The sequence below is a fragment of the Rhinolophus hipposideros genome (assembly GCF_964194185.1).
Source record: "Rhinolophus hipposideros genome assembly, chromosome: 14".
NCBI lineage: Eukaryota > Metazoa > Chordata > Mammalia > Chiroptera > Rhinolophidae > Rhinolophus > Rhinolophus hipposideros.
The window spans coordinates 5,406,830-5,434,561 of NC_138060.1; the positions used below are offsets into that span (position 1 = coordinate 5,406,830).

Genomic DNA, 27,732 nt, shown 5'->3' on the forward strand with positions numbered 1-27,732 from the left:
AAATATTAGGAAGTATGATGTAGTAGTTACTGTTTACTAATGAAAGAAATAAATCAATTCAAAAATGAATTTTTATTAACTCCTCATAATTGCTGCCCTTGTTTTGGGGAATACATTTTTAAAGAAATATACATTTGCTGAAGTATATAACAAGCATATAGCAAAGTATGAAAGAGGGAACCTACCTGTGTAATTCCTACCCAGGTCAAAAAGAGGCCACCATCAGCACCCCAGACGCTCTCCCAGTCACAACCCCCAGGCTTCTCCCCAAAGGTCGACCCTATCCTGACTTTCAGCACCATTGATCAGCTTTTTGTACTTGATGTAAATTGGGGAATACGTTTTGATTTAAAACATTTTAAATATTAAACTAGTTCTATGGTCTGTCAAGAAATTTATCATCTCTAGAAATTAAGGAATTACGACAATTTAAAAGCTTTTTATTTTAAAATAATTTTAGACTCATAGAAGTTTAAAAATAGTACAAGGAGTTTCCATTATGCCTTTATCCCCGCTTCTTCTATTGATGACGTGTTACATTACCATAGCACAATGATGAAAACCATGACATTGACATTGACACAATATTAATAAGTAAACACATTTGGATTTCATCAGTGCTTATACGCTCTCATCATTGGGGGGATGTATAGTCCTGTGAAATTTACATCCCACGCCTAGGTGCATGTAACCACTACCAGAATCAGGATACTGAACTGTTCCAACATCCCAAAGAAACTCTCATGCTACCCCTTGATAGTGTAAAGTTCTGAGCCCCCAATTCTAAAATGTGTGTGAGTGTGGGGGGATGTTTTACATAGAACCAAGCAATTCTCTGAAACCACCTGGCTGTCCTACAGTTCAACTCAATTCGGATACTGTGTACCTGAAGGTAGTATCAGATCCCGCAGGTTAAGGGCTCAGTCCCACAAGACTGCCCCCACCCCCCACTTCAGACCCCAGTCATTCGTAAGCCCAGGTTGTTACTTGTGCTTCTGACCAATCAGCTATAGATTGGCGATTCCAATGACCCCCTTCTTGGGTTTAGTTTGCTAGAGCAGCTTACAGAAGTTTGGGAAACATTTTACTGGTTAGATGACTGGTTGATTATAAAAGAATGTAGCTCAGGAATAGCCAACTACATAGGTCAAGGTCTGGGAAAAGGGCTTCCATGACTTCTCCAGCCACGCCACTTGCCCGAAATCTCTAAGTGTTCCCCAACCAGGAAGCTCGCCTTTTAGTTTTTTTGTGGAGGCTTCTTACATGGGCACAGTTGATTACATCATCGGTCACTGCTGACTGATTTGACCTCTAGCCTTTTTCTCCTCTTCATAGGTCAGGGCATGGGAGTGAAAGTTCCAAACCTCTAATCATATAGTTGGTTTTTCTGGTAACCGTCTCCCCAACTAAAGGGTGGTCCAAGAGCTACCACATTAACATAACAAAAGACCTTTGTGGCTCTTAATCACTCAGGAAATCCCAAGGGTTCTAGGAACTCTGTGCCAGAAATGGGCATGAAGATCAAAATGTGTATATTATAGATCACAATACCACAACTCACATGGGATACTCTTATATAATGTTAATTTTTGAGGTCAAATATTCATGCTAAGTACATCCTTCAGGATAATAATCTACCATACATTCGTATGACATCGTACAGTGTACAATGTAGTGTCTTCCTTGACTTAACAGTTTTCTAGTAGGAGTTCCTGTAGTTTACTAGACATTTTGATTCATAGCACATTTTGATATCTGATTCCACACAGTAGTTCCCTAGGATACATTTGTATTAGTTATTTACTGCTGCGTAACAAATTACTCCAAAATATGAGGTCTGATAAATAAGTTAGTGAACTTGTTGCAACGATGTTGCTAAACTTTTTTGATACCAGAGGGATTATTTGTTATGAATTGTTACCAACCGGACAATCAGTTAACCAAGTTGATTACGTGGAAGTGCTGAAAAGGCTGCGTGAAAAACTTAGACAACCTGAGCTTATCGCCAACAATTTGTGCCTCTTGCATCACGACAATGCACCAGCTCACAGGGCACTGTCTGTGAGGGAGTTTTTAGCCAGTAAACAAATAACCATATTGGAACACCCTTCCTACTCACCTGATCTGGCCCCCAGTGACTTCTTTCTTTACCCGAAGATAAAGGAAATATTGAAAGGGAGACATTTTGATGACATTCAGGACATCAAGGGTAGTACTACAATGACTGCTCTGATGGCCATTCCAGAAAAAGAGTTCCAAAATTGCTTTGAAGGGTGGACTAGGGGCTGATGTGGGTGCATAGTAGAAGGTGACCTTAGTGATACGCATCAATGAGGTATGTAGTGCTTTTTCTAGGATGAGTTCGCAAATTATCAGACCTGGTATACCCTAGAGTATATGTGTATTTATTATCTTTTGCTGTGTAAGAGATTTAGCAGCTTAGGACAACAAACATTCATTATCTCACAAAGTTGCTGATGGTCAGGGTTTGGAGGCGACTGAGCTGGGTGGTTCTGACTCAGGGTCTCCCACAGAGTATAGGTCAGTTGTTGACAAGGGCTGTAGCCATCTCTTGCTTCAACTGGGCCTAGAGAATCTGCTTCTAACCTCACTCGTAATTGTTGACCTCAAACAAATGGCTCAGTGTTTCTCCAGCAAAATGGTTTTATTTGGTAACAACAAAGAATTGCAATCAAGGGCATGCAGTCTAATGGTGAACCATTCCCAAGTCTAGAGGACAAAAGAGAGGAACATTCTTTTATAGAGGAAAGGGGAAGTTTAGAGGGCTATTGTAAATAAAGAGTTTATTGGAAGAAACTGGGTATGTGAAGCGTAGTGGCTTTTCATTGGCTGAGGTGGGTTGAGTGGGTTCATTGGTTGACTGAGTTCCTAAGTGAGAAGAACATTCTTCTTCTTACTGTTGGAGTAATAGAGTAGAAAAACATCTTCTGGTAGAAGACATATTTTCCTGTTTGGGGTAATTGACAAGGAGTAATAGTGCATGAGAGTTCCCCTTACAGGCCCTCGCAACTCCAGTTTAAATGAGGTTTCCGTTAATTAATCTTTACGTAAGTTTCAGTTTCTCTCTGGCTATTGGCCGGAGGCATCATTTCTATGCCACGTGGGCCTCTCCCTAGTCCTACTCACAATATGGCTGCCAGCTTCCCTAAGAGCATGTGGTGAGAGAGAGAGAGACAGAGAGAGAGAGAGAGAGAGAGAGACAGAGACAGAGACAGAGACAGAGACAGAGACAGGACAGAGAGAATGCCCTAAGATGGAGGTCTTAGTCTTTGTATACCCTGATTTCAGAAGTGACATACCATCACTTCCGACATATTCTGTTCATTAGAAGTGCATCACTAAGTCCACCCCCCCTTCAGGGGAGGGAATTAATCTCCACCTCTTGAAGGGAGAAATACCAAAGAATTTGTGGACATATTTTTGAAACCATAATAATTCAGCATTGTGTGTATTTTAAAAGGATCTGTTTGATATTTGTCTTACGTCAGATGTAGTTTCAAAGATGAAGCGTTACAAATGATCTTTAGGTTAATTCTAAATATCTCTTGTCACATGCTTGTGATTGTCTTCTTTTACATGGAAGAAACCTGTGCCATGTGGCTTCCAAAGATGATTTCCAAGAAAAAGACTTTCCTTTCTTCTGGGAAGCTTAGCTGTCTGCTGTCTTTCTGAGACACTCGCTAGCTCTTGGGATGCCATCTTTCTCAGAATCCAGGAAATCCATCACAAGAGCTCCTCTAGGTCAGTGTGACTTCTGAGCCTGGTCAGACTAGAGGAAAGCTTTTTGAATCTTCCCACTTTACTGGTAGATTGTTTAGTTAACTCAGTATGCAGATTACTGGTAGATTGTTTAGTTAACTCAGTATGCAGATTTGTTTTTTGTCTGGAAAGCTACCAGCGTATCTTGCACTGAAATTTAAAATCATTTTTGTCCCTTGTCTCGATATCAAAATCAGTATCAAGTTACGTTAGTGTCAGTAAGTTTGAGAAATTCCACATGTCTTCCTAAGAAATATTCTGGAAATACAATCACCCTAATGAACAGATCTTAAGTTACAACATTGTAGTAGGAGGCTCAGGAGTATCTTTGAAAGCATCTCCCAATTTATAATTCCAGGTTTGCTGAACTCCAAAGCTATACTCAGCTCAACTTCAGACCTATAGAAGATGCTAAATGTCACATTGTTATTGAAAAACCAACCTACTTCATGAAATTGGATGCAGGTGAGAAATTAATTTGTCTGTTGTTTATTAGTTGATGAGGCTTTTTTCCTTTTTTGATATATGTATGTAGCTATTTCCTGTGACTTTTTGGGAAACAGTAAGACGTTGGACAGTGGATTTGCTGTCTGCTTTCTTCTCTGAAGAAGTAAACTAGTTTGAATTTCCCATTATTTAACACCTTTGGTATTTTAGAAGAAACCTGCACGTTTGTATCAAAATAATCAGAAGGAGAGAGAAGGTGCATGTATACCTTTTGTAACTACGTTTACCCGATGTCCTTTCTCTAACAATTTGATTTAGACTATGCTTCATTAGAAATCTTTTCAAAGTTAAAACTTTGTGTATACTGTGGGTGGGGAAGGAATACCCATGACGTCTTCTGGCAAACTTTCTGATATTGTTTCCATGACTGAAGTTAACTTACAATTCCTCTGGAGGTTAGCTCTGCAGTATATTAGTAGGAAACAAAGTGAAAATTACAATGATTTCCCCATTGATGCCTATAGCCTCTAACTCTCAACTTGCAAGCACAATTTTAACTTTGCGAACTAGTTTCTCCCGGAGAGGAGAAGCATGAATCGTACTACGTTCTCTGAGAGATGAAGATTACTAGGCCACACCAAGTCAAAATTCACAAGAGGCTGGGCCTACAGTGAAATGTAGCAAGCCCTCTGTCGTGAATATTTCAGAATCACAATAATTTCTTGATCATTTTTTAAAAAGATTTTATTGGGGAAAGGAAACAGGACTTTATTGGGGAATAGTGTGTACTTCCAGGACTTTTTCCAAGTCAAGTTGTTGTCCTTTCAATCTTAGTTGTGGAGGGCGCAGCTCAGCTCCACGTCCAGTTACCGTCATTAGTTGCATGGGGCAGAACCCACCATCCTTTGTGGGAGTTGAGGAGTTGAACTGGCAACCTTGTGGTTGAGAGCCCACTGGCCCATGTGGGAATCGAACCAGCAGCCTTCGGTGTTAGGAGCATGGTGCTCCAACCTCCTGAGCCACCGGGGCCGGCCCTCTTGATCTTATTTTTAATGTGCTCTGCCTTCTCTAGTCATAATTCTTACATTACAAAGTGTTAGGTTCAGAAATCAGACAAGTTTAAGTTTTTGAAATAAGAGCAAGTAAAAATGCTATGTTCAAGGTCCTGACTCATTTTAAAAATATGCAAATTAAAAAGGAGCCAAGAAAACACTGTGATCTGCCTATAAAAAAGTTGAGTATATGTGAAGTGTGAAATTTATGTAGATACTTATGTAATAAAGTATGTAAAGTAGGTACAACAGGCTGGGGTAGACAGGGACCATTCTTTCCTACAATCGTAACTTACTTTTTTCTTCTAACTTATGCTGTCCTCCAGTTTTCCTTTCCATATTAACTCTTACCTTGAGAGAGTGTTCTTTCTGTAGAACAAGACTCATTAGGGGACACATTTCGTAGGGACGGAGCCACGTTTTCGCTCTCATTTATAAATCCTTATAGCCCAAAGTGCTCTTCTGTGCATGCTGCATTCTTCAGTAACTGTTATGAACCTGGTGAATGATCCATGAGAAACCTAGTGTCTGCGTTTTGCCACATGGGGAAAGGGGGTGTGTTCGAATAAAACTTTCTTTTTGTTGTTTATTTGAAAATACACCATGATTTCTCTGGGTAAAAAAAGGAGCCCCCTCCAAACATTCATCTAAGATACCAGCCTCAAAAGAAGTGGGTGTTTTTTTAACTCTTATTTTCTGGCACACAATGTTACTCACTGTGGGAATGAAGTCAGAATATTTTATGATTTTTGCTTTTAAGAGTCACCGGGTTTCTTTTAATCAACATTTTCCCTTCTCGAAGGTGCATGTTTTAAATGTCAGTTCCTGGAATTTTATCTGTTTAGATTTGCACATTTCCAGGGTGCATATTGGATACTGCACACCTAGGTGAGAAGGAGAGAGATGGAGGATGTGTTTGTTTGTTTTGTAATGACGGCCTGAGGAACTTAACTAATAGCAGCACTCCTGCTCCCCTCTCCTGTCTGACCCAGCAGGACCCAGCTAGTCTTCATTCAGGTTTCACTGTGTGCCAGGCACAGGGCTGGGTCCTTTTAGATAATCTTTGCATTTCTCCAACAAAGCTGGCACCTCGTGTAATGACTTCCTGTTTCTGAGAGAGAAGCTTAGGGACTTTGTGAACTGTCTGAGCTCATGAATGGCTGAGCTGGGCTTCAGCACTGTTCTTCTGATTCCAAAGCTCATGGTCTTTCAGTTAGAACCTAAGACATTCCGCCCTTTTAAATAATAGCTGGCTAATATTTTCCCAAGAAGCAATGGTGTAAGTAGTGATTAAATAGAAAAAATAGAGACAGGAATGAAAAATACCACAATGTTAATAGTTTCTGTCATTCTCAACACTTATGATGAACAGGTGTGGCCTAATTCATATTTTAAAATAAATAATTGCAAAAAAATAACAATGAACCTTCCTGGTACTATAGTTCTACTGAATTTTGAGCTAAATAGGCTTCTGTTATTTATTTTTCTTTTTTTATGGGAACTTAATGATTATTTGTGACTTAGTGAATATGGGAAAATGCATTCCTGATTTCTAAATAACCAATTTTAAAGTGAATTTTTGAACCCAATCAACCTGTAAATTGAGGACTAACTGAGTGTGGATTATTTCATGTTTGGGAAAACTTTCCCCCCCATTTATTTTAGCTAAAAGTCCATCTCACTGTAAATAGATTGGGTATATTAAAAATTGTATAACCATGTGTTCTTTGGGGTTAATTAATGTTGATTTCTTTTTTCCAATGCTAGGTGTTAACATGTACCACCACTTCTGTGACTTTATCAATCTTTATATTACTCAGCATGTTAATAATTCATTCAGTACAGACGTGTACATCGTGATGTGGGATACGGTGAGTAAGTGTGTGCCCTCCGCTTCAGTTCTCAGTTCTGTCTTTGCCTCACTCAGTAAATCTGGGACTCGGATGTGGCAAAATGGAATTTTCTAAGGCACGTATTTAAATACACACACGTACACATGTATACCCATACATATGCAAATACTTGGGAATGGTGAATATGTATTTACATGTACGTATGTGTATGGGCAGACTCATAGACAGCTTTGTTCTTTACATGTTAGAGTGAGACAGTGGAAGATTTCTGTCCCCTTGGGCCGGTAGAGCTCCAAACACCAAAAGCCTTCCCTAGTGTTCCTCAGAGACTACCATGGGAAGGCTTCACCTTCCGCTGACCTCTGTGAGCCCCTTCGCGATGCGCAGGGGAGAACTTGCCTTGCTTCCGGTTTGGCCTCTTGTTATCACCAGTCCAGGTCTGCCGTTGCTCCCCTGCAGCTTCCCTGCAGCTGCTCCATGGCAGCTGTGCTGTGTGTCTGAGCTCCCTACACAGGGCGGGGCTGCGGCGTGCATCTAAATACGACACCTGCTATTTGCTTACTTGCTGTTAGTGTGGTCTTTTTTTCCTTTTTATTCCTGCCTTCTCCCTGCTTTCCATACTGGCCCCTCTGCCTGTCAAGGTATCCCTCCAGGAGTTTCCCCAGTGCACTCAACTGTGAAATGGGATAATTACAGTGTCTGCCTCAGTGTCGTTTTGAGATTAAACCCTATAGTGTAGGAACAGTCACAATGCCTGACACAGAGCACATGTGCTATGCCAGTTAACGATGACAGAGACAATGGATCAGGAGAACATGTGGTTTATAGTGTCCATAAGAGAGGCTGCCTAAGCTGGGAAGTTGGAATACCCACCAAGAAGTCATCTAGGGTTCAAAGAAGCACTCCAGCTCTCCAGGGCGGGGCGCTCATTGGCTGCCCCCTCCTGGCCTGAGTCTGTTCAGAACAGTGTTGCAGGGGAACCACAGCGTGTTGGCAGGGCAGCATCAGGCATTTCCTTTGGAAGGAGTCCTTCTATGGTGTTTCCCCGAAAATAAGACCTTCCCTGAAAATGAGTCCCAGTTAAGATCGTCAGCCAGACGGACGCATTTAGTACGTTATGACCATGTTCCAGAAGAAGATGACATGACTGTATTTGAATAAATGTAGATTGTTGTGCATGAAAAACAGACATCCCCTGAAAATACTCCCTAATACGTTCTTTTGGAGCAAAAATTAATATAAGACCCTGTCTTATTTTTGGGGAAACATGGTAGCAGCCCCCACAGCACAGCTCAAGAGCAAGGAGATGGGATCCACCTGGGGCAGGTACAGGTGCCTCCTGTCGCAGTATCTCCTGGGAAAACTGCGTTGGCAAAGCCCCCGGGATCCCCACAAGAGATTCAGCCAGTTACAAAGGTCATTGCACCCTTTCTGAGTCCAGGGAAGATTTAAACATCTTTTTAAATCATAAGCAGTGTCACCTAGAGACACAGTTGACACATCCGTCTTCGTTCCCAGCGAGCAGGGCTAGGCAGTCATCTGAGGGTCAGATTCTTGTGCAGAACGGGAGATGGGTTTGCTACCACTTTGTCTTCTTATGTAATGCTTATAGTCGAGCTGTGTAGACAGGTTTTCATTATCACTGCTCCCTGGACCTGTAGTTTGACCTGAAGTCTACTGAGAATTGGTTCTTTGATTCTTGGCAGGTTAACGCTCCCTGTTGGTGTCCTTCCTTGCATGTACTTACGTTTCCCTTTGTGTTCCAGTTTTGCTGCCACCACAGTTTCATTTCTTAAAAATGTTTCTGTGAGTAAAGGTCACAACAGTCCCTTTTTTTTTCTTCTTTTTGTGTCAGCGCCTCTAGGCCTCAATCACCAGCCATCAGCAACCCTGAATGACTGACTCAGGGAGGTTGTGCTTTTTTAAATGGCACCTGATGTTATTTCATTTAATGCCCACAGCACTTGGTGGACCAGCGCTTCATTAGCCAGGCAAGGGAGCTCAGGCTATTGTGCGATGACAGTGAGCGAGGGGAGGTGCCCAGGCTTCCTGTCCAGGCTGACTGACCCCAGTCCTGCGCCTAACACGGTGCTTTATCCCCTCCCTGTAGTTCCCACAGAACTTGCTAAGCTGACAGAAGGTTTCCCAGACACTTTCCAGAAGCTTCCTCGTGTCTTGTTGCATGCTTTTCCACGTGTTCCTCAAGTGACCTAAGTTAACCTGAGCCAACCTCTCCAACCCTCCCTTCTCAGCGCCTGCTGGGATGGCTGATTGGGCTGCCATCCACGGAGCTCCCGAGTTACAGGGCACTGGGCACGTGATGTCAGGTTGGGCGCCCTGACGTGCTGCCTGCCTCTGCTGCTCTCTGTACATGCACTTTAAACCTGCGTTCTCGGTCAGTGGCTTTACTAGTCACGCATTCAGGCGCTCAGGACAGGCAAGCCTGCTGAGATGCTCTGGAAGCGAGGTCCACAGATTACTGAAGGATGGAGGTGTTGTTAAGGTGTTAAGGTGTTGTGTGGGTACTGACTTTTCCCTTTTGCTGGTAAGGCCTTGAATAAAGCAACATTATGACCCCCAGGCTGACTGTAACTTGAATCCCTGGTAGTGGACAGTGGTACCTCGGAGCTAGGCCTGAAGTTCTTGGGTGAGCTGTGTGCCCAGGGGGGCTGTGTGCCTGGGAGAGGGGAGCTGTGTGCCCGGGAGCTGTGTGCCCGGGAGCTGTGTGCCCAGGGGAGCGGAGTGTGTGCCCAGAGGAAGAGCAGAGGGGTGGCTGTGACTGCAGTTCAGATCATAGCGACCTGTTACAAACCGTCCCCAGAAAGAAGCCTATGAGGCCTTCCCTCTCATCCTCACAAAGTTTAGCAATTTGACCTCTCCCTTCAGGTGTGGGTAAGGCCACCAGCCTCCTGAGATGCATGAAGGAACACTTCTGCAGAACAGAGTGAATCAAAGGGGAGATTACTGCAGGCTTTCCATATTTACTTGTGCTGACAAGTAATATAGCTTTATTATTATTTTAATTGCGCAAGGAGTATCTACTTATAATGAGTTCAAACAACACAGAAGTATGTAATGTTAAAAAAAAAAAATTCTTCCTCTTTTCCAATTCCATTTCCCTTAAAGGTAACTGCCATTAAAATGTGCGAGTCCCTCGTAAAACTTTTTTTATTGGAATACATGTAAATATATCCTTATAGAAAATATGCTCTCTCTCCCATATTGCTAATTTACCATTATACCATGGACATCTTTCCAGGTCAGTACATTGAGGGTCATCATTTTCTAGCGATACTCAGTTCAATGTGTGTTATAGCTGTTCAGTGTGTGCTTCAGTGCATGTGTTTTGTCCCCACCCAGATCACATTTTGTTCCTTTTCAGTTCTTTGCTTTTCATTGAAATGCCGTGGTGAACATCCTTCCCATATACGTACATGTCTTTAGACATTCATCTAAGTCATAGGTTACGCGCATGTTTAAATTCGAGACATACACAGGAACAAATGTTATGTTATTTTTAAGAATATCCAAATATTCTTCAATATGAGACCAGAAAGAAGTCCCTCCTCCCTCCGTGGCAGATAATTTGAATTTGAGGGACGTGGAAGGGAGGCTTCTAGAGATGGTTATTCCTGAATAATACACAATTTCCTTAAAAGGGATCAGTGAGGATTACTGTATTTTACTGTTAAATTTTCCTCTGAGGGCACCTTGTTTTATCTGAGGTATTTGATCTCAAGAAGCTATCTAGAGTCACTGCTTTTAATTGCCCTTGATTGATTATTGAGCCAGAACAGAGACATTCACTTGTGAGGGTGTTGAGAAGGCCGATCGTTAGAATGGCATTGGAGAACCATCAAAGGAGGAATTGTTTGTCACCACACCTAACAGTTCTCAATCACTTTGAAATAACTCTAAAGTGTGGGTTTCATAATCTGAAAAAAGAATGCCATAAGGATAAAAAGACATGAACATAATGAACAGCATGCATAACCAACTGAGGCCTTGACTGAAATCCTACAATACATATCTCTCATTTCTATTGGCTGAATTTTTCAATCTAAGTTATTCCATGAAATAAATCGATCTCCTTCCTTTAGCTGATGGAGCACATAATTAATTTCTACTTTTGAGAAATGAAATGCATTTGGTAAATGTACTAGAAAGAATTAGTTCCTGCTGAGAGGCAACTGCTGTACAGAGTTTATGAGTGTGGAGTCTGAACCAGCACACTGGGTTTAATCCCAGCTCTGCAAACACACCAGCCCTGCAATTTAAGCATATTACTTGTGTCTCAGTTTTCTCATCTGTAAAATGGGAATAATATTACCCAGCTCATTAAGTTTCTGGGGTGATTCAATGTATTAATAATGTCAGGAGCTTAGAACAGTGCCTGCGTGAACAGAGAAATGTGCAAGATGCTATTATTATTGTTGTTGTTATTATTATTACTGTGTTTCCCCCAAAATAAGACCTAGCTGGACAATCAGCTTTCATGCGTCTTTTGGAGCAAAAATTCATGTAAGACCCATACTTATTTTACTATAATATACGACCGGGTCTTATCTAACATAATATAATATAAGACTGGGTCTTATATGACTTTTTGCTCCAAAAGATGCGTTGGAGCTGATTGTCCGGCTAGGTCTTATTTTTGGGGAAACATGGTATTACTCTTGTTAATATTAATGGAATTATCACGTTACTCATTAGTCAATGGGTAGATCATGTCATGGAGCTATGTACATTATATCTTTAATGTTAAAACTTTCAAGGCATTATCTTGCTCTGAAATTTATTTCCAAAGGCATGTTCTATTTACCCGGGTAGTATTTGCTCACCGGGTACGTCAGAGTGTGGGGACGACTGGTGGTGCACGTACGTGCCGTGTGTATCTGCAGTGTGGATAGAAAACTCACAGGTCAAAACAAAACAAAACACAACAACTACAGTTTCAGACATGAAAATACAAAGGGTCAGGGTGGAAAAACGAAACACTTTTAACAGACTGAGATTATCATTGCAGTGATTATTTTTGTTGATACTATGTCAAATTAGGTACTTGCTCAGGCCGAAGATGAAAATCCATTTTTTATATGAGTTTAATGAGCTAGTTCAGGATCGTTAGTTCTTAACACTCACCAGCTAATTTAGGGACATCGTTGCATTCTTGAAAAGCCATGTTGCAGCCTTTTATTGACCTAACTTACTTTGTTTCCACTTTCAGAGCTCCTATGGATATGGCGATCTGTTCTCCGACACATGGAAAGCATTTACTGATTATGATGTTATACATCTGAAAACTTATGATTCCAAAAGGGTACTGGACACTTCATTGAAATGTCTGTAAATAAGTGTTATTGCAGATGACTTACTTATCAAGTAGATGATTAATATGGGTTTCTGTTAGCTATTACCGTTGATTTCTGACCTCTCAGTTTTTTTTTATGATTGGAATTGGTGTGGTTATTAACCATGTACATTTTAAAAACATTTTCCCATAGCCTTTCCAAAAACATGAATTTCACTTGAGTGAAATAGTTTACTATTCAAAATATTTTAATGTAAAATCGAGGTTAATTAAAATTTATTTTCTATAATTATAAGTGCCATTTTTGTGTGAAGGATACAAATGATCTTTTCTTACTTTTTAAAATACCTTTATTGTTAGGTATGTTTTAAAGAAGCTGTTTTTTCACTACTGCCCCGGATGAGATACGGGCTGTTCTATAATACTCCTCTGGTAAGCATGTTATCCATTGTCAACATTCGTATGTATAGAATTTATTCCTGGTAGACTTTTAAGAAAACATTTATATATAACTTGACAACATTTTAAATAGTAATACAGAAACACTCATTGTAATATGAACCATTGTTTTAATTTTAGATATCTGGCTGTCGGAATACTGGCTTATTCAGGGCATTTTCCCAGCATGTACTACACAGACTGAACATCACACAAGAGGGACCCAAGGTAATGAATACATAGCAGGTCCTCAAATAATGTTGTTTCATTCAGTGTCACTTCATTATAACACTGGGGCGGTGCCCTAGGAACTTAACTCTTGTTTATGTCAATTAGCCTATGGTAACTGGTTTCATTAGACGTCTTTTTGTCTTTTCGCTCAGTCACAGAACCTGTGAGATAACATTAAGTGAGGACTTATTGCATTATGGGTTCTGAAGTGGGCTTGACTTTTCACCTTGAATAAAAATCAATATCACATTTGCAGAAAAAAGAAGACAGTGTTTTCTGAGTTAACAATTTCTAACCTGGAGTGATGGCCAGCAACCTATGAAAGATAAACTAGGGATAATGGAAGAATGTGCTTTTTTTCTCTTTTCTGTCATTCTTTTGTCGTATCTCCCTATCCTTCTCCAAACTTCCACCTAAGCCATACAACCTCTGCTAAAAAGAAAAGGTACCCAAACAACCAAACAAAAGTATAATGAACAGGTTTTGTCTTCTATGGCTAAAGTTGATGCATTTTCATTCCCTGAGAGAACTGTAAAGGAATCAGGCTTAAAAAAAAAAAAAAAATGATCCTTATTGAGGAATGTATCCTTATTGAGTTTCATCTGTTTGTGAAAATCACATTTTAGTTCAGGTGTTCATTCATTTTTTCAGGAATGCACAGTATTATTTTGCCTTTTCCTTTTTGATTACAGGATGGAAAAATTCGAGTCACCATTCTCGCGCGGAGCACAGAGTATCGGAAAATACTAAACCAAAATGAGGTTAGTTTTTGGTATGCACGTTTAATATCATCATGTGGAATTTAACTTCCTATGATTAATATGCTTTAGTTTTTCTCAATGCATTAAATGTTTTGATTTGAAATTATTAGCTGTTAGAACAGTTTGATGGCTCTGCCCAGTCCATTTATTGGATTTTTACTGAAAGGCACCAAACCACCCATCACCAAATTAGCTTTGCCTTACTCTAAATATTAATTTGCTCCAACTCAGCGTGGGAAAGAGGCAAAAACTGTGTCCAAGGCCTGCCATTAATGCCATGGATTGCCAAACATTCTGCCTCTGGGAAAACTAGCAGCAAAAATGGGAGAGTATCTTTTGGGAAATGGTTGATGGAGAGTGGCAGTACTGTGGCAGGAAGAAGCAGGTGCAGTTGAAAGTCTCCATCCTTTTCATGACTGTGTGTCTTAGAAATTGTCTACATGTTAGACTCCCAGCCTGATTTCAGCAGCATCAACTCGTAAATTATATTTAACCTCAATGAGATCACCATGCCTGCCACACATGGCTGGAAGGTGAACTCACCATAGTGAGGTTTATTCCACAAAAGTGTATTGAGCTCCTGCCACGTGCTGGGTCATATGGTGGGCCCTGGTGCTGTAGTGGAACCAGACAGTTAAGGCCCCTGCCCTCACGGAGCTTACGCTCTGGAGGATAATAAGTAACTCTGTGAATAAGGCGATCGCAGGTGGTGGTAAGTGCTACAAAGGGTGTCACACTGGATGATGTGTTAGAGGGTGGGGATGGGGACGTAACGGGGAAGCAGGCAGGCCAGGTGTCTGAGGAGGTGCTGCCTGGACGAAGGTCTGATCAGAGACAACTAGCCAAGGAAAGAACCTCTTAGGCAGAAACAAATGTCCTCTGGTGTCCAGAGCTGTAGGTGTTTCAGAAACGGAGAGAACACCAGGATTGCATACATAGTGAGAGAGGTGGAGGTGACACCACAGGAGAGGAGAGAGGTCAGGCGTACCATGGGCGGTCACGTATCCTGTCAGCCTTATAGACCTTGATGAGAAGACTGATTTTATTGCAGATTGAGGGGAAGTCACTGTGACGTTTTAAGCAGGGTGTGGTCAGCAAAATGGGGTGAGGGTCAGCAGGGTGAGGGTCAGCTCCTCAAAGATGTCCAGGTCCTAGTCCCTGGAACCTGTGACTAGGTTCGGGAACATGGCAAAGAAAAATCAAAATTCCAGGTGGAATTAAGGCTGCTAATCAGCCAGCTTTCCAACAGCGAGATTATCTGGGTTTACGTAGGTGAATCTTGTGTAGTCGTAAGTGAGATCTAAGCCCGCTCCCCCAGAGAACCTTTGTCTCCCTCTGCCTGGACATCTCTTTTCATAGCTAGATTCTTCTCACTGATCAGATCTCAGTACAGCACTTCTTTAAAAGTGGAAGGAAAAGGAAACATGATGATGGAAACCGGGCTAGAGAGATGCAAAAGTAATATTGCTGGCTTTGGAGGTGGAGGAAGGGGGCCTCAAGCCAAGGGATGCAGGTGGCTGCTAGAAGCTGGAGAAGGCAAGGTTCTCTCTGGAGCCTCCAGAAGGAGTGCAGCCCTGCCCACACCTTGATTCTAACCCAGTGGGATTTCCGTGTCAGTGTATCAGGCTTCTGTCCTACGGACTGTCGGAGGATAAATTGTGTTGTGTGAAGATGCTGAGTCTGTGGTGATTTGTCATAGCAGCAAATAGAAAATGAATATACAGGGAGAGACATGAACTGACTTATTTACTTTTAAATCACTCTGGCTGCAAGCGTAGGAGCAGGGAGATTAAGAGCAGTTGCTATGGTCCCAATAAGGGTTTAGATGACGGTGATGACAGTAGATGTCACAAAATAAATGGATTCAAGATATATCTTGGAGATAGAGCCTTTGACACGTACTGTTGGAATGTACAGTTACCCATGAGGTAGGGGCAGGAAAAGTTTTGAGAGTCAAGTGTGAACTCCTGGACTTAGAACTTGAGCAGTTCAGTGGAATGGAGATGGGAAAATGTAGTAGGAGGGTTGTGGGGGGCAGAGTTTGATGGGTAAAATGTTTTACGGAGATTAATTTGGATGCCTAACAGGCTGATCAAAATTATGTGATTAGCATCTCTACCTGAGACCCATGTGGGTGATGGAGGAAGTGAACAAACATACGGTGTAATGAGTCATCGGTTGTAAGCTATATGGATGGAAGAAATGAGCTGTGTGTGTGTGTGTGTGTGTGTGTGTGTGTGTGTGTGTAACAGGGTCAGGGGTTGGATTTTGGTCACTGCCTGTTGCTTTTTATAAGCTGGAGAGTAGAGTGAGCTGGCTAAGGATACAAGTGCTGGGGTCAGATGACCTAGATTTCATTTTGTCTCTGACACTTGCTAGCTTGGCGATCCTGTTACTGAGCAAGGGCTCGCTGCCTCGCACGCATAGAAGCCCGTACTATGACACTGGCTTTTGAGAAGAGAAAAGGCTTTATTTGCAAGTCGACTGGCCAGGAGACAGGAAGCACCGCTCAGATCTGTCTTCCAGATCCAGGGTTCAGGGCAAGATTTAAGGGTTTTCAGCTCCAGATCTTCCCGGACAACAGACCCTTTGCTTATGAAAGGGTCCTGGCGTTCAGGTTCCCGTCATGTCCTGGTCCCTTGGTTCCGTTGGTGGGGAGAGCAGTTAAGGGTTCACAGGTGTTACTCGTAAATGGTGCGTCTAAGGTTTAAACTGTGGTTCCAGGTCTTGCTCTTAGGTTGGTGCAAAAGTAATTGCGGTTTTTGCAATTTTTTTTTTTTTAACCTTTTAAACCGCAGTTACTTTTGTGCCAACATAAATAGATACAGGGAAGGACCTGTAGGTGGCGCTGCAGGTGCAATCCTTACTTCCTCTAAGCCTAGCGTGTACCATTTACAAAACGGGCATCATAGTAATACTTCCCAGGTATGATTCTAATGAGGATTAAGTGGTGTGCCCCTAACGCCCTTAGAAGCGCTGGCACGGTTTACGTGTGCAGTGATGCTTTTCTAGTCACTGGTGTCAGCCTTGCTTCATACTGTGTGCCACAGGCAGCAGGACATAAGTGCCAGCATTTCTGAAGACCAGTGACCCACAGTGCTGGGCTAAGATGGCTGAATTCTGAGGGACAGAGAACTGTGGCTATGTTTTTGATAATAGATTAATGTGTTTTCTTTCTGTTTGCTAAAACAATCATTGTTTTTCTGTGTAGAAATATTGACAATGTTTTTCTGCGAAGAATTTAGTATGTTCAGAGGATGTGGTCCAAAGTACTAGTGATTTGTCTGAAATAATGAGATAATGGATAGAAAGAAAATTCTTAGCATAATGTCTGGAACAAAGTAAGTGCCAGCAAATATATGTTGAAAGTACAGGAAATAACTAACAAGAGGTAATAATAACAGTTAACACTTACTGAACCCTGTGGCCAGCACTTTCATTCCCTGAACTTTCTCCTTTCAGCCTCAGAACAAGCCAACGCGGTGGGATTTTAATGAATTGGTGTGTCCAAGGGGTGGTAGCTGCATTTGAACTCAGTTAAGGGTTGAAACAATAGACCTGAGGGACATTTAATATGTGGAAAATATTCTAGATGGGAAATAAGAAATGTTAGGAGTCATGGGAAACTGAAACCGAAGATAAGGAAAGGAATTCTAAATGTTTCTGTTATTTTCCTAGCTTGTAAATGCACTGAAAACAGTATCTACATTTGAAGTCCGGATTGTTGATTACAAGTATAAGTAAGTAGTCACTCTTGGGCAGACACTGTCATCTTTTTGCTTGGATGAGCTAATGGGGACAGAAAGGATTTTTTGAGTTGGAGTTGTTGGCACTTTAGTCCTGGAAGGGCCAAGCAGACTCTATCAGTGAATGAAGTGGGCAGGTGAGGGCACTGGGCACAGGGGCAATTGCTCGTCAGCTGTACAAGGCCTGATGTCAGTCAACATCTTATTTTTCAAGATAAGTGATTAATTCAGATTTTCATTTGAAATTTTTGAATTCTTAAAGTTGGCAACTTATTCTGAATTTCAAAAAAATGTTGTAAGGCCTAATTTGCCCTGCTAACTGCCAGGTTTCAACTTTTGACTTAAAATTAGTTATATGTGGTGTGATCGAAAAATACGGTGAATATTTAAATTAAAAAAAATTATTACAGTAAAAGACACATTTCCATTAATCCCCCTCAAAATACTCCCTATTGCTTCAAACTCAGTTATCTCATCGTTCTTGCCACTTTCTGAAGCAGTTTTGGACGCCCTGTTTCGTGAGTGTCTTTACTTCATCTTCCATCATGACAATGCTCCGTGTCACACATTGCTTCTGGTCTGGTGATTTCTGTCAAATAAAAACATTACGGTATGTTGTTATCCACCTTATGCACTGATTCTGGCACCGTGCGACTTCTGGCTCTTCCCCAAAGTCAAAATGACCATGAGAGGTAAATGTTTTGAATTGATTCAGGACATCGAGGCAGCGACGACAGCTCAACTAAAGACACTCATGAAAGAGGACTTCCAGAACTGCTTCAGAGAGGGTCAAGAATGATGGGATAAGTGAGTTCAAAGCGAGGGGGAGTATTCTGAGGGGGATTAATAGCAATGTGTCTTTTACTGTAATAATATATTTTATTTAAACATTCGCCGTATTTTCTGATCACACCTCGTATATGAGAATTTGAGGATCATGGAATAATAGGAAAGTTTTAGAAATCTTATAAAGTATTTGTTTCTTTTAAAATTCTGGTGAAGTAGAAGGCTGACAAAGACAGAGTATGCCTATCATTCCCCGTCTGAGTAACCGCTGCTCACGTACAAACAATAATGCTGTGAAGGCAGCATGTGCGCCCAGTTGGAAAGTCAAGGCATCTAGGAAAGTCCCAAAGGAAAGGCGGGAACTTTCGTCTCTCCACCCTCGTCCACTCACATCCATAGTCTTGTTTTCCAAACTGAGCACTGTAAGTAATTTCTTTCAGTGTTAAAAAAGAAAAGTACGTATATCAGCGTAAGAGTGTCTGATGTAGACAGGCTTGAACGCGCTGGTAAGCAGGGGGTTTTGCACCTCGCTCGTCATGCATTCCTTCAGATCTTCATTGGGTTCCTGCCCGGAGCTGGTCACGGGCTTCTCACTAGGAATCCAGTTATCCAGTTATGGAGGACCTCAGACACTGAATATAAATAAATAGCAATTATAAGAACAGCTACCATGTATGGAGACTTACTACTGGGCTTTACTTTGTCTCTTCCCACTCTTCCGACACGTTTGTGAGGGTGCAAAGCTATTCCTGTTCTACAGATTACACTGAGCCATGGTGGCTACCCTCACTCCCACAGAAAGAAACATGGGAAGCACGAAGGGGCTGGGTGTCCGGCTGGCAGAACTGGGGAGGGCACCGCCGAGGCTCGGCTGTTGACTGGCTTTTAAGAATGTGTGGGGGTTTCCCAGATGAGGGAAGAATGCCAGTACACGCAGATCTTGCCAGTCTGAGGGTGATGTTAGTCACATGAAGGTCTGTGAGGTGCGATCCACCGGCATTTTCCATACTGGTGTCTCCGAGGGTATATTCACCTGGGTGAGTGCCCATCCTGCCCTCAGTATCAGTTGACATTCCTGGAAAAACTGAGGGAGGGACAATTCATGCGAGACGCATTGGTGCCCATTGTCTTTCTTTCCCCGTGTGGGTGTCAGGTTTTTGTTGTACTGTGGAAGGAGGCTCTTTAAAGAGAAGCTGATCGAGAGGAACGCTTTCCCTTTTTAGATCCAAAATAATCTTGTTTATTTTTCTTGACTTTGGGTAAGTAGGACTGGGAGGTCGATCCCAGTATGTTTATTCAGAGTGTGATCCTTACTCCAGCATTTCTTCCCACACTCACCTCAGTGGACTTTTTTGGACCTGATTTCGGTTCCGAGTTTGCACATCATTGAGTGTCGTGAATTCAAGGACGCTTTTACAGTCCTAACATGCACAAAATTATGGACTAATCTGTTGCAAAGGCAAGAAAATGCTTAGTGGTATTGAGATAATTTTAGTTATTCAGATGGCATTGAATAACTCAACTCACACAAGGAGGAATTTATTTCCTATTTTTAAAAATCGTTTTATCACCTTAAGGAAGTAGTTTTCAGTTTGGGGCTAGTATCCCATAACATTTCTTCAGCACTTGCTGATTTCACTGTTTTATGAAGAGAGAGAAGGCATCAGGCTCAGAGCTGTGCCTTGCCATGGTGTCTACTTAGATTTGAATAATACTTTTTAGTTTGATTATATCTATTTTTATAGTTTTGTTTATGTCATGTGTGACAGGTTTTCCATTTAAGATAGCCATAAAAGTGTTCTTCTAAAATAAATGCATTTAAGTTGTTAAAAAAGTGAGTTTACTTAGAAAAAAAGTTAAATTATTGAGTCATTAAGTTATTAATTACTGAGGTAGGCTTGAAATTGGCAAAAGAAATCATGGTGGAATGTGATTTAAATTGGGAAGACACTTGTGTAAATATTGTTACTGTGAGTCATGTGCTTAACTCACTATGTTCTCTCTTCTCTCCATCTGTCTTTTTTGTTTTGTATTCGCAGGGAACTTGGATTTTTAGATCAACTAAGGATCACTCATAACACTGACATATTTATTGGAATGCATGGAGCTGGTCTGACCCACTTACTTTTCCTTCCCGACTGGGCTGCTGTATTTGAACTGTAAGTGTTTGGGGATAGGTTTGCATTGAGGCAGCTCATAATGCTCGTTCCACGTGCTGAGACTCACTCAGAGCATCAATAGGCTTAACATTTAATCATTACAGGTAAGTCACGTCATAAGCCTCTAGAAAGAAAAAAAAGACCTAAAGCTAAAAACCTGAAGCCCGCAGGCTGCTATGCTCTTAGCAAGCAAGCTGCCCCCTTTGCCCCATCTCGGCATGATTTGGGAAATGTGAATTGAGGATTTCTTACTCTGAATTCGTTCCTGTGTGCCTGTCAAGCTGGGGGCATCTTCCCGCACTCAGTGTAACTAACTGTTGTGTTAAAAGAGCCTGTGTATTGCCCACCCATGTTCCCAGCAGCACTTCACAAAGGCCAAGATGTGGAGGCAACATAAATGTCTATTGATAGATGAGTGGATAACCAAAATGTGGTATATACACACAGTGGAAATTATTCAGCCTTAAAAAGGAGGGAAATCCTGTCACATGCTGCAGCGTGGATGGACATTGAGGACATTGTGTGATGTGAAATAAGCCAGTCACAAAAAGACAAATACTGTGTGATTTGACTTATATGAATTCCCTAAAGTAGTCCCACTCATAGAGACAGAAAGTAGGAGGGTGGTTACCAGGGCCTGGGGGCAGAGGAGGAGTTAGTGTTTAATGGGTACAGAGTTTAAGTTTGCAAGATGAAAAGTTCTGGAGATTGGTTACACGATGATGGAAATATACTGCCACTGTGCTAACGTGTACAGTAAAAATGGTTAAAATGGTAAATTTTAGGTTATGTGTTTTCTCCCACAACTTGGAAACAGAGTTGGAGAACCTGTGTGTCTCATGAAGGACACAGCTCCCAAACCAAGCCCACTTCACCCATGGCTCCCTGACTCCATGCACGGAAACTCAGCCGTCTGGGGCAGCACGGCTGCCTGGGAGCTTATGGAGACATGGCCTTTCCTCCCTTCATAACTCGACTCCATTTCCTGTCCTTAGTACTTAGCATGCCACTTGTTGCCAGATGTCCCTCCTTTGCATTTCCCTCCTTTGATTTTATGGTTTCACTTGAGAAATGACTTGACTTGGTATTTAAATGGAGACTATTTAGAAAAAAGTCATCATGAACTTCCAACACCATGCATAAACATTAAAAAATTATATATACATGTTAGAGAAATAGCCAGATAATTGTGGATTCTATCTCAGTTCTTCATTTCTCCTAGAGATAGAGAGGGCGGGAGGAAAGAAAGGAAGGAAGGAGAAAGTAAAGAAATGTATTGGAGAAAGCTCAGACCTTGGAATTCAACAGGTTTGGGTTCAATTTCTGCTTCACTAGTTATGTGACCTTGGATGTGTTATCTGCCTCACGTCCACTTCCGTATGTGCAAAGACAGAATTATGAGATAATATCAAGTTCATAGTTGGCCCTGTCGATAGTGGTCAGTCTCCTCCATTCTCTTTTGTTTTTTAAAAATTAAAGTAATCTATTTATGAGAATATTAAAAAAATAATCTCCCTCAGTCTAGTTTACTGTTTATACAATATTTTTCAAGAACCTATATGGAAGGTGCATTTTTTTCCCTCAGAGGATTGTGGATTGGGCAAAAGCTGCAGCCAAGTCTTACGTGTGTGCCTGTGTCTCCTTAGGTACAACTGTGAAGATGGGCGCTGTTACCTGGACCTGGCCAGGCTGAGAGGCGTACACTATGTCACATGGAAAAGACAGAACAAAGTCTTCCCTCAAGATAAGGTAAGAGGCGGCCGGATGGCTCAGTTGGTTAGAGCTCATAAATTCTCTGAGCAGCAGGGTTGCCGCACGCCCCCCACGGCGACTGGACTTGGAGTTGCACCCGCCACAACTAGACTGAAGAGCAACAACTTGGAGCCGAGGAGCCCTGGAGAAGCACACTGTTCCCCAATATTCCCCAATTAAAAAAAAAAATTAAGATAAGGAAAAATTCAATGGCAAAACACCTTGTTTTGCTTTTTAATTGGTTTAAAGTATTTAATTGTTAATATGAAAAACTATCATTGAACTTCAAAGATAAACTGTTCTCTGAAATAGTGAGTTGTAGCTCATATTTGCAAATTGGGAGAAAAGGGAAACTAATCACTCTATATCTGTAATGTTAATGAGACAACTTCATGAAATTTGGGCCTAGAACCATCTGTTAAATTGCATGTAGGAAGGATCAGTAAACTGTAGACCAGTGCGCCAAATCTGGCCCACCATCTGTTTTTATAAATAAAGTTTTATTGGGACACAGTTTCTTTCTATGTGTAATCTATGGCTGCTTGTGCCCTTCAATGACAGAGCTGAGTAATTGCAGCAGACTATATGGTTCACAGAGCAGGAAATATGTGTTATGTAGCCCTTCACCAAAATAATTTTCTGACCTCTGAGGTAGAGCATGAATTAAAATAGTTGCCTTGGCCAAAGTAAAATAATTTTTTCCTCTTCAGAAAACCATGTCCTCAGTGAATTACAAATTTGTGTTGGTTTATTTTTACAGGGCCACCACCCAACTCTGGGGGAGCATCCGAAATTTACCAACTACTCTTTTGATGTAGAAGAATTTATGTACCTCGTCCTTCAGGCTGCAGACCATGTATCACAACACCCAAAGTGGCCATTTAAGAAAAAACATGATGAGCTGTGAATGTGTTGAGTCTGTTTGCAAAAAGGGAATGTTTAAACACTGCACCACCCACTTACAGTTAAATTAGTAAAACGACCTGGTATTTCTTAGCTCCAAATTCGCTTTTCTATACCAAACCATGCCTTTAGGATATTACTTACGGGCCTTATAGTCTTTAACTGTTTCGTGGAATTTTTGTCATTGCTATTTATCGAGATACTGTTTTTGCACTGAAAACTTTATTTTTTATAGTTCAAACACAGGCATGGGCTCACTGATGTAACTGAGCTTCCTTCTTAGGGATACCAAAGTATTCAACTTTCTTAGCTTTAGAATTTGTAAATGTTTTGCAGAATACCATGGGATTGTAATTCTAGAGACTTCCAAGTGGTTTATGATATATCTGAGTAAATTCACAGTGGCTCTTTTATTTGCCATAATTTATTCATAGCACTGTATGTGGTAGGAAAGGAAACCAGAACACACACACACACACACACACACACACACTTGTGATTTTCAGTACCAGGCTAGAGGACCATGTTGTAGATCAAACAGTGTTATAAACGGATCAGTGTTACGCCCTCAGAGACCACGCTGACTGCTGCGGAATCCTCTGCTGTCTCTTTTTGTCAGCTTCAGGTTCCAGGCATCAAGAGCCTGAATGAAGCATGCTGCTGTATTAATTTATATTCACGTTTCCTATATGCAAATCATGTTTTCCCAAATTGTCCTAACTACACATGATAAAAACAAATTAGAACACTTTCTAGCACTGTTTTGTCTCCCTTCTAGCTGTTTGCCACCTCACTGGGGAGAGCCTTTATACATCAAATAGTGGTTTCCGCTGTGCATTGTAACTGCACGTACCCAGTGTATGCAGCTACCTCTTCTAGCATGGAAGTATTCCAGTGTGTATTTGATTTTGCAAACTTCAAATTAGCTACATGGAGGGAATGTTTCCCTATAAAAAAGTAAAGACCAAAAAACCAAACAAACAAAAAAAAAAACGACGTGAATTAATTCATAATGAAAAGCCATAGAAAGTGCCATTGATGGAAAAGTATCTCTAAAAATGCAGTCCACTCTGAATGGGATTCATTTCTTACTGTTGATCAACTTTCTATTTAGCAGTCAAAAATCATGGATTTATTTTACTGCAAAAGGTGATGTTTACATTTTATTAACACTTGAGTAGTCTTAAAAACTAGTGACTATATTTTAAAGTCTACTTTTAAAATTTAGCAGATTACAGCAGAGCCAATATTTGCTTTTTCACATTTTAGAGTTTTTAAGAAAAAAACACGTAGCAGAGAAATGACCCGAGAAACGTAAAATATTTACTGTCTGGGACCATTACAGAACAAGTTTGCTGCCCCTGCTTTAAAGGATTATCAACAGTCTTTTAGAATTTAGGAATATCTATGAAAATATCTGCAAAGAAAATAGTAAATTGTTGTAGCAATAGCTTTGATTTGGACCTTAAATTTGTGTAAAAAGAATTACAACGTATGAATTGTTAAATGAATGGTATTGCTACTGGCCTTTGTGCAGAACCTGAGTGCCCACTGGGAAGAGAGTTCATGAAAGGAGTTCCCAAGTCATGTTGCACTTGGAGTCAGAGATAAACACCTGAAAAAAGTATCTTCTTACCTCATTTTAACATAACGCGTGTGGAAATGTGATTCTATTTACTCATTAGTAAAAGACTAGCGAGAATTTAAGAAATTGGGAACAGTTTCATAATAAAACTATTATGTCTGAATATTTTACATTTAAAGAGAATGTGTTTTATATAAATAAGAAAGTGCATTTGACACTTTATGGAATTAACTTTTATCAGATTTGTATGGTAGCAAAAGAAATATTCAAATGTTATAAAATTTACAATGTAAAGTCTACTCTTTTTATTAAGTCTTTAAAAGAGATGCATTTCATAGTTTGTACATTTTGGGTATGGTTTTGGAATAAATCTTTTTATATTTGACTTGAATACCAGACCATTTTCAGAGTTTTCTGTGTTTGAATATTGTATGTTTCCTTTTTGCCAATCTGGTACCTCTAAATTATAAAAATTAGCTTGCTGATGAATCCAGTTTAAATAAAAATTACACCTTACATTTATTTAGCAGTTTATTATATGATGCTTTCACAAATAGCATATTGCATAATCCTCACAAAAATAACATAAGAATTGTTCCGTTTTTCTTTTGAAGAAACTCAGATGCTGTTCAAGGGACTTCATTCACCAAGGATCACAGGTCTTCTGATGCCACATCCATACTCTAACATTCATTCACTCGTTTGCTCATTTAATAAATGTTGATTGAGCAACTACTATGTACCAGTTACTATTCTAGGTTCTGGGGACACTGCAGTTAAAAGAACAGGAAAAAAGTCCTTGCTCTTACGGAGCTTGCATTCTGGTGGAGGAGACAGATATTAAACAACATAACCAAGTAAAGTGCATTGTGTGCCAGGTGTGATACCTGCTGTGGGGAGGACTGAAGCAAGAATGAGGGATGGGGAGCTCTGGGATGAAGTAGAGTTGGCGGGCTTGAGAAGAGGGTCACAGAAGTCCTCGCAGAGGCAACATTTGACTCAAGAGTTGAAGTCGGTGAGGGAGGAAGCAGTGCGGATAAACCGGGCAAAGAGCATTTCAGGAAGACGACAGTACGAGCAAGGGCCCTGAGGCAGCAGGGTGCCTGGCATGTCTGAGGAACAGCAAAGAAGCCAGTGCAGCTGGAGTGATTGAGGGGCAGAGGAGAAGATAAAATAAAAAAGGTAATGGGACTGGGGTGCACGTGGCAAGGCTTTGATTCTGATGAGATGGGAGCTATTGGAGGGATTTCAACCAAGGAGTAATGATCTGACTTACTTTGAACAGGGTAACTCTAGCTGTTATGTTGGGAGTAGGCTAGAGGGATGGCAGGTCGCGTTTTCTGGAAAACAGGTGCTAGAATGGCAGTTTGTCGGCAGGTAGTTTTTTTGGGAAGGTGTTCATGATCAGCACTTGAGAGTGAGAGGCCTGGCTTAGGCGGAGGGAGAAATGGAACTGCCATGCAGTAGAAGGGAGACACAGAGCTGGGTGTTCCTTCAGAGGGGTCTCAGACGAGGCAAGCGTTCCTCTTATCAATGAATCTTCGCGTATAGGCGACCCCACGGAGGGGTGTAACCTTGGGCAGGACAGCTCCCTTTAGCTGAGGGCAGTTCCTGGAGAGGAGCTCAGCTGTGATCCATCAGCATCCTCATTCCCAGCAATCTGGTGGGGTGGGGGTGGCGCCTCCAGGGGTGTCCTGGTGACCCAGTTTAGCACCCACTTAGGGGCAAGTGGTGCCATTGAGCTATTTCCAATCTCCCTTCTACTGCCTGCCAAAGGAAAGATCTCAAGGCTTCATGAAATTCAGGCTGTATTTGTTTTAAACATGAGTTACAGACAACACCAAGTATTTCATATTGTAGAAGGCTAGAGTAGGCTTTGTGGGCCATGGCCCATATTATTATTATTATTATTATTATTATTATTATTATTATCATTATTATTATTATTATTATTCGCCCCCACCACCTTTTCAAAATGTAAAAACAATTTTTCTACTAGATGTTTAAATAGAGAGCAGAGAGGTTAAGGAACTTTCCTAAAGCCACACAGCTGGTTAGTAACAGATGGATTGGATATAGCAATTTCTTTGTAAAGGAATTTAAACAGGGAAGTTTATAGGTAACGTATGGAGGAAAGGAAAAACGAAGGAAGGAGAAAGGAAGGGAGGAAGGGAGGGAAAGAGAAAGGAGAAATTAACTGGGGGAAATAGGAAATAGAGGAAATAGTCCTGGAGTTAGGCCCTTTCTTGGTGTTACAAAATAGTTTTTTTGAAACATAATTAGTGGAAACAGAATTTGAAAAATACTTGCTTTTTTGAAACTAGGCACATAAAAGTAAATCAGTTCAGGTAAGATTGTCTTGGAGAAACGAATTTTAAAAAGAACCTATTCCCAACCAAGGGCTATTGCCAGACACTTTAATACCTTTCTTCTGTTTTAGCTTATTTGGCGCGTGTCAAAAGATGTCGTCATCATCCCTGTGATAAAAGAAGTGGCTTAAAGCAGTGCACAGGTGTGTGGGCCCTGGCTTTGGGAGGTAATGCACATCTCGACCACGAGGTGGCAGTCAAGCCCTTCCAAACGGCTTCTTTATGCTCGGAAGCCCGTGTAATAACCCAAATCGCAGATTCCAGAGTCCTGAGCGCCGGGAGTGAGGCCTTCTTTCTGTGTGTGATGGATTTTTTTCATTGCTGATTTGAGGGAGAGTAGGCAAATTATTACGGGAAGTTTTCAGATGTAAGTGTGGAATTTCTTAGCTGCACCCAATACCTGAACACCTCGTGCAAAGAGCATCTGACCCCCGGGAAGATGCTTTTCAGTGACTGGAGCTGCTTATTGGAATGCATTTTCGTCGATGTACAAACGAATTTTCTTGGGATGGGAGCTCTGTGTTAGGATCTATGGATGGCACATTTGCGCCTCCATTAT

At 41.2% G+C, this 27,732-nt stretch overlaps 1 protein-coding gene across 1 annotated transcript in view; it reads left to right on the forward strand.

Moving 5' to 3' along the window:
- EOGT (EGF domain specific O-linked N-acetylglucosamine transferase) overlaps positions 1–25,195 on the forward strand; it is a 34,174-nt gene extending 8,979 nt beyond the window's left edge. Inside the window, exons 8-17 of the mRNA XM_081072603.1 lie at positions 4,139–4,245; positions 7,047–7,150; positions 12,360–12,452; positions 12,804–12,875; positions 13,023–13,109; positions 13,805–13,873; positions 17,552–17,613; positions 20,445–20,564; positions 22,211–22,313; positions 23,077–25,195. Coding sequence (XP_080928729.1) covers positions 4,139–4,245; positions 7,047–7,150; positions 12,360–12,452; positions 12,804–12,875; positions 13,023–13,109; positions 13,805–13,873; positions 17,552–17,613; positions 20,445–20,564; positions 22,211–22,313; positions 23,077–23,223 — 964 coding nt within the window. The 3' untranslated portion in view covers positions 23,224–25,195. The remainder of the gene's footprint in view (positions 1–4,138; positions 4,246–7,046; positions 7,151–12,359; positions 12,453–12,803; positions 12,876–13,022; positions 13,110–13,804; positions 13,874–17,551; positions 17,614–20,444; positions 20,565–22,210; positions 22,314–23,076) is intronic.
- Positions 25,196–27,732: the final 2,537 nt, after the last annotated feature.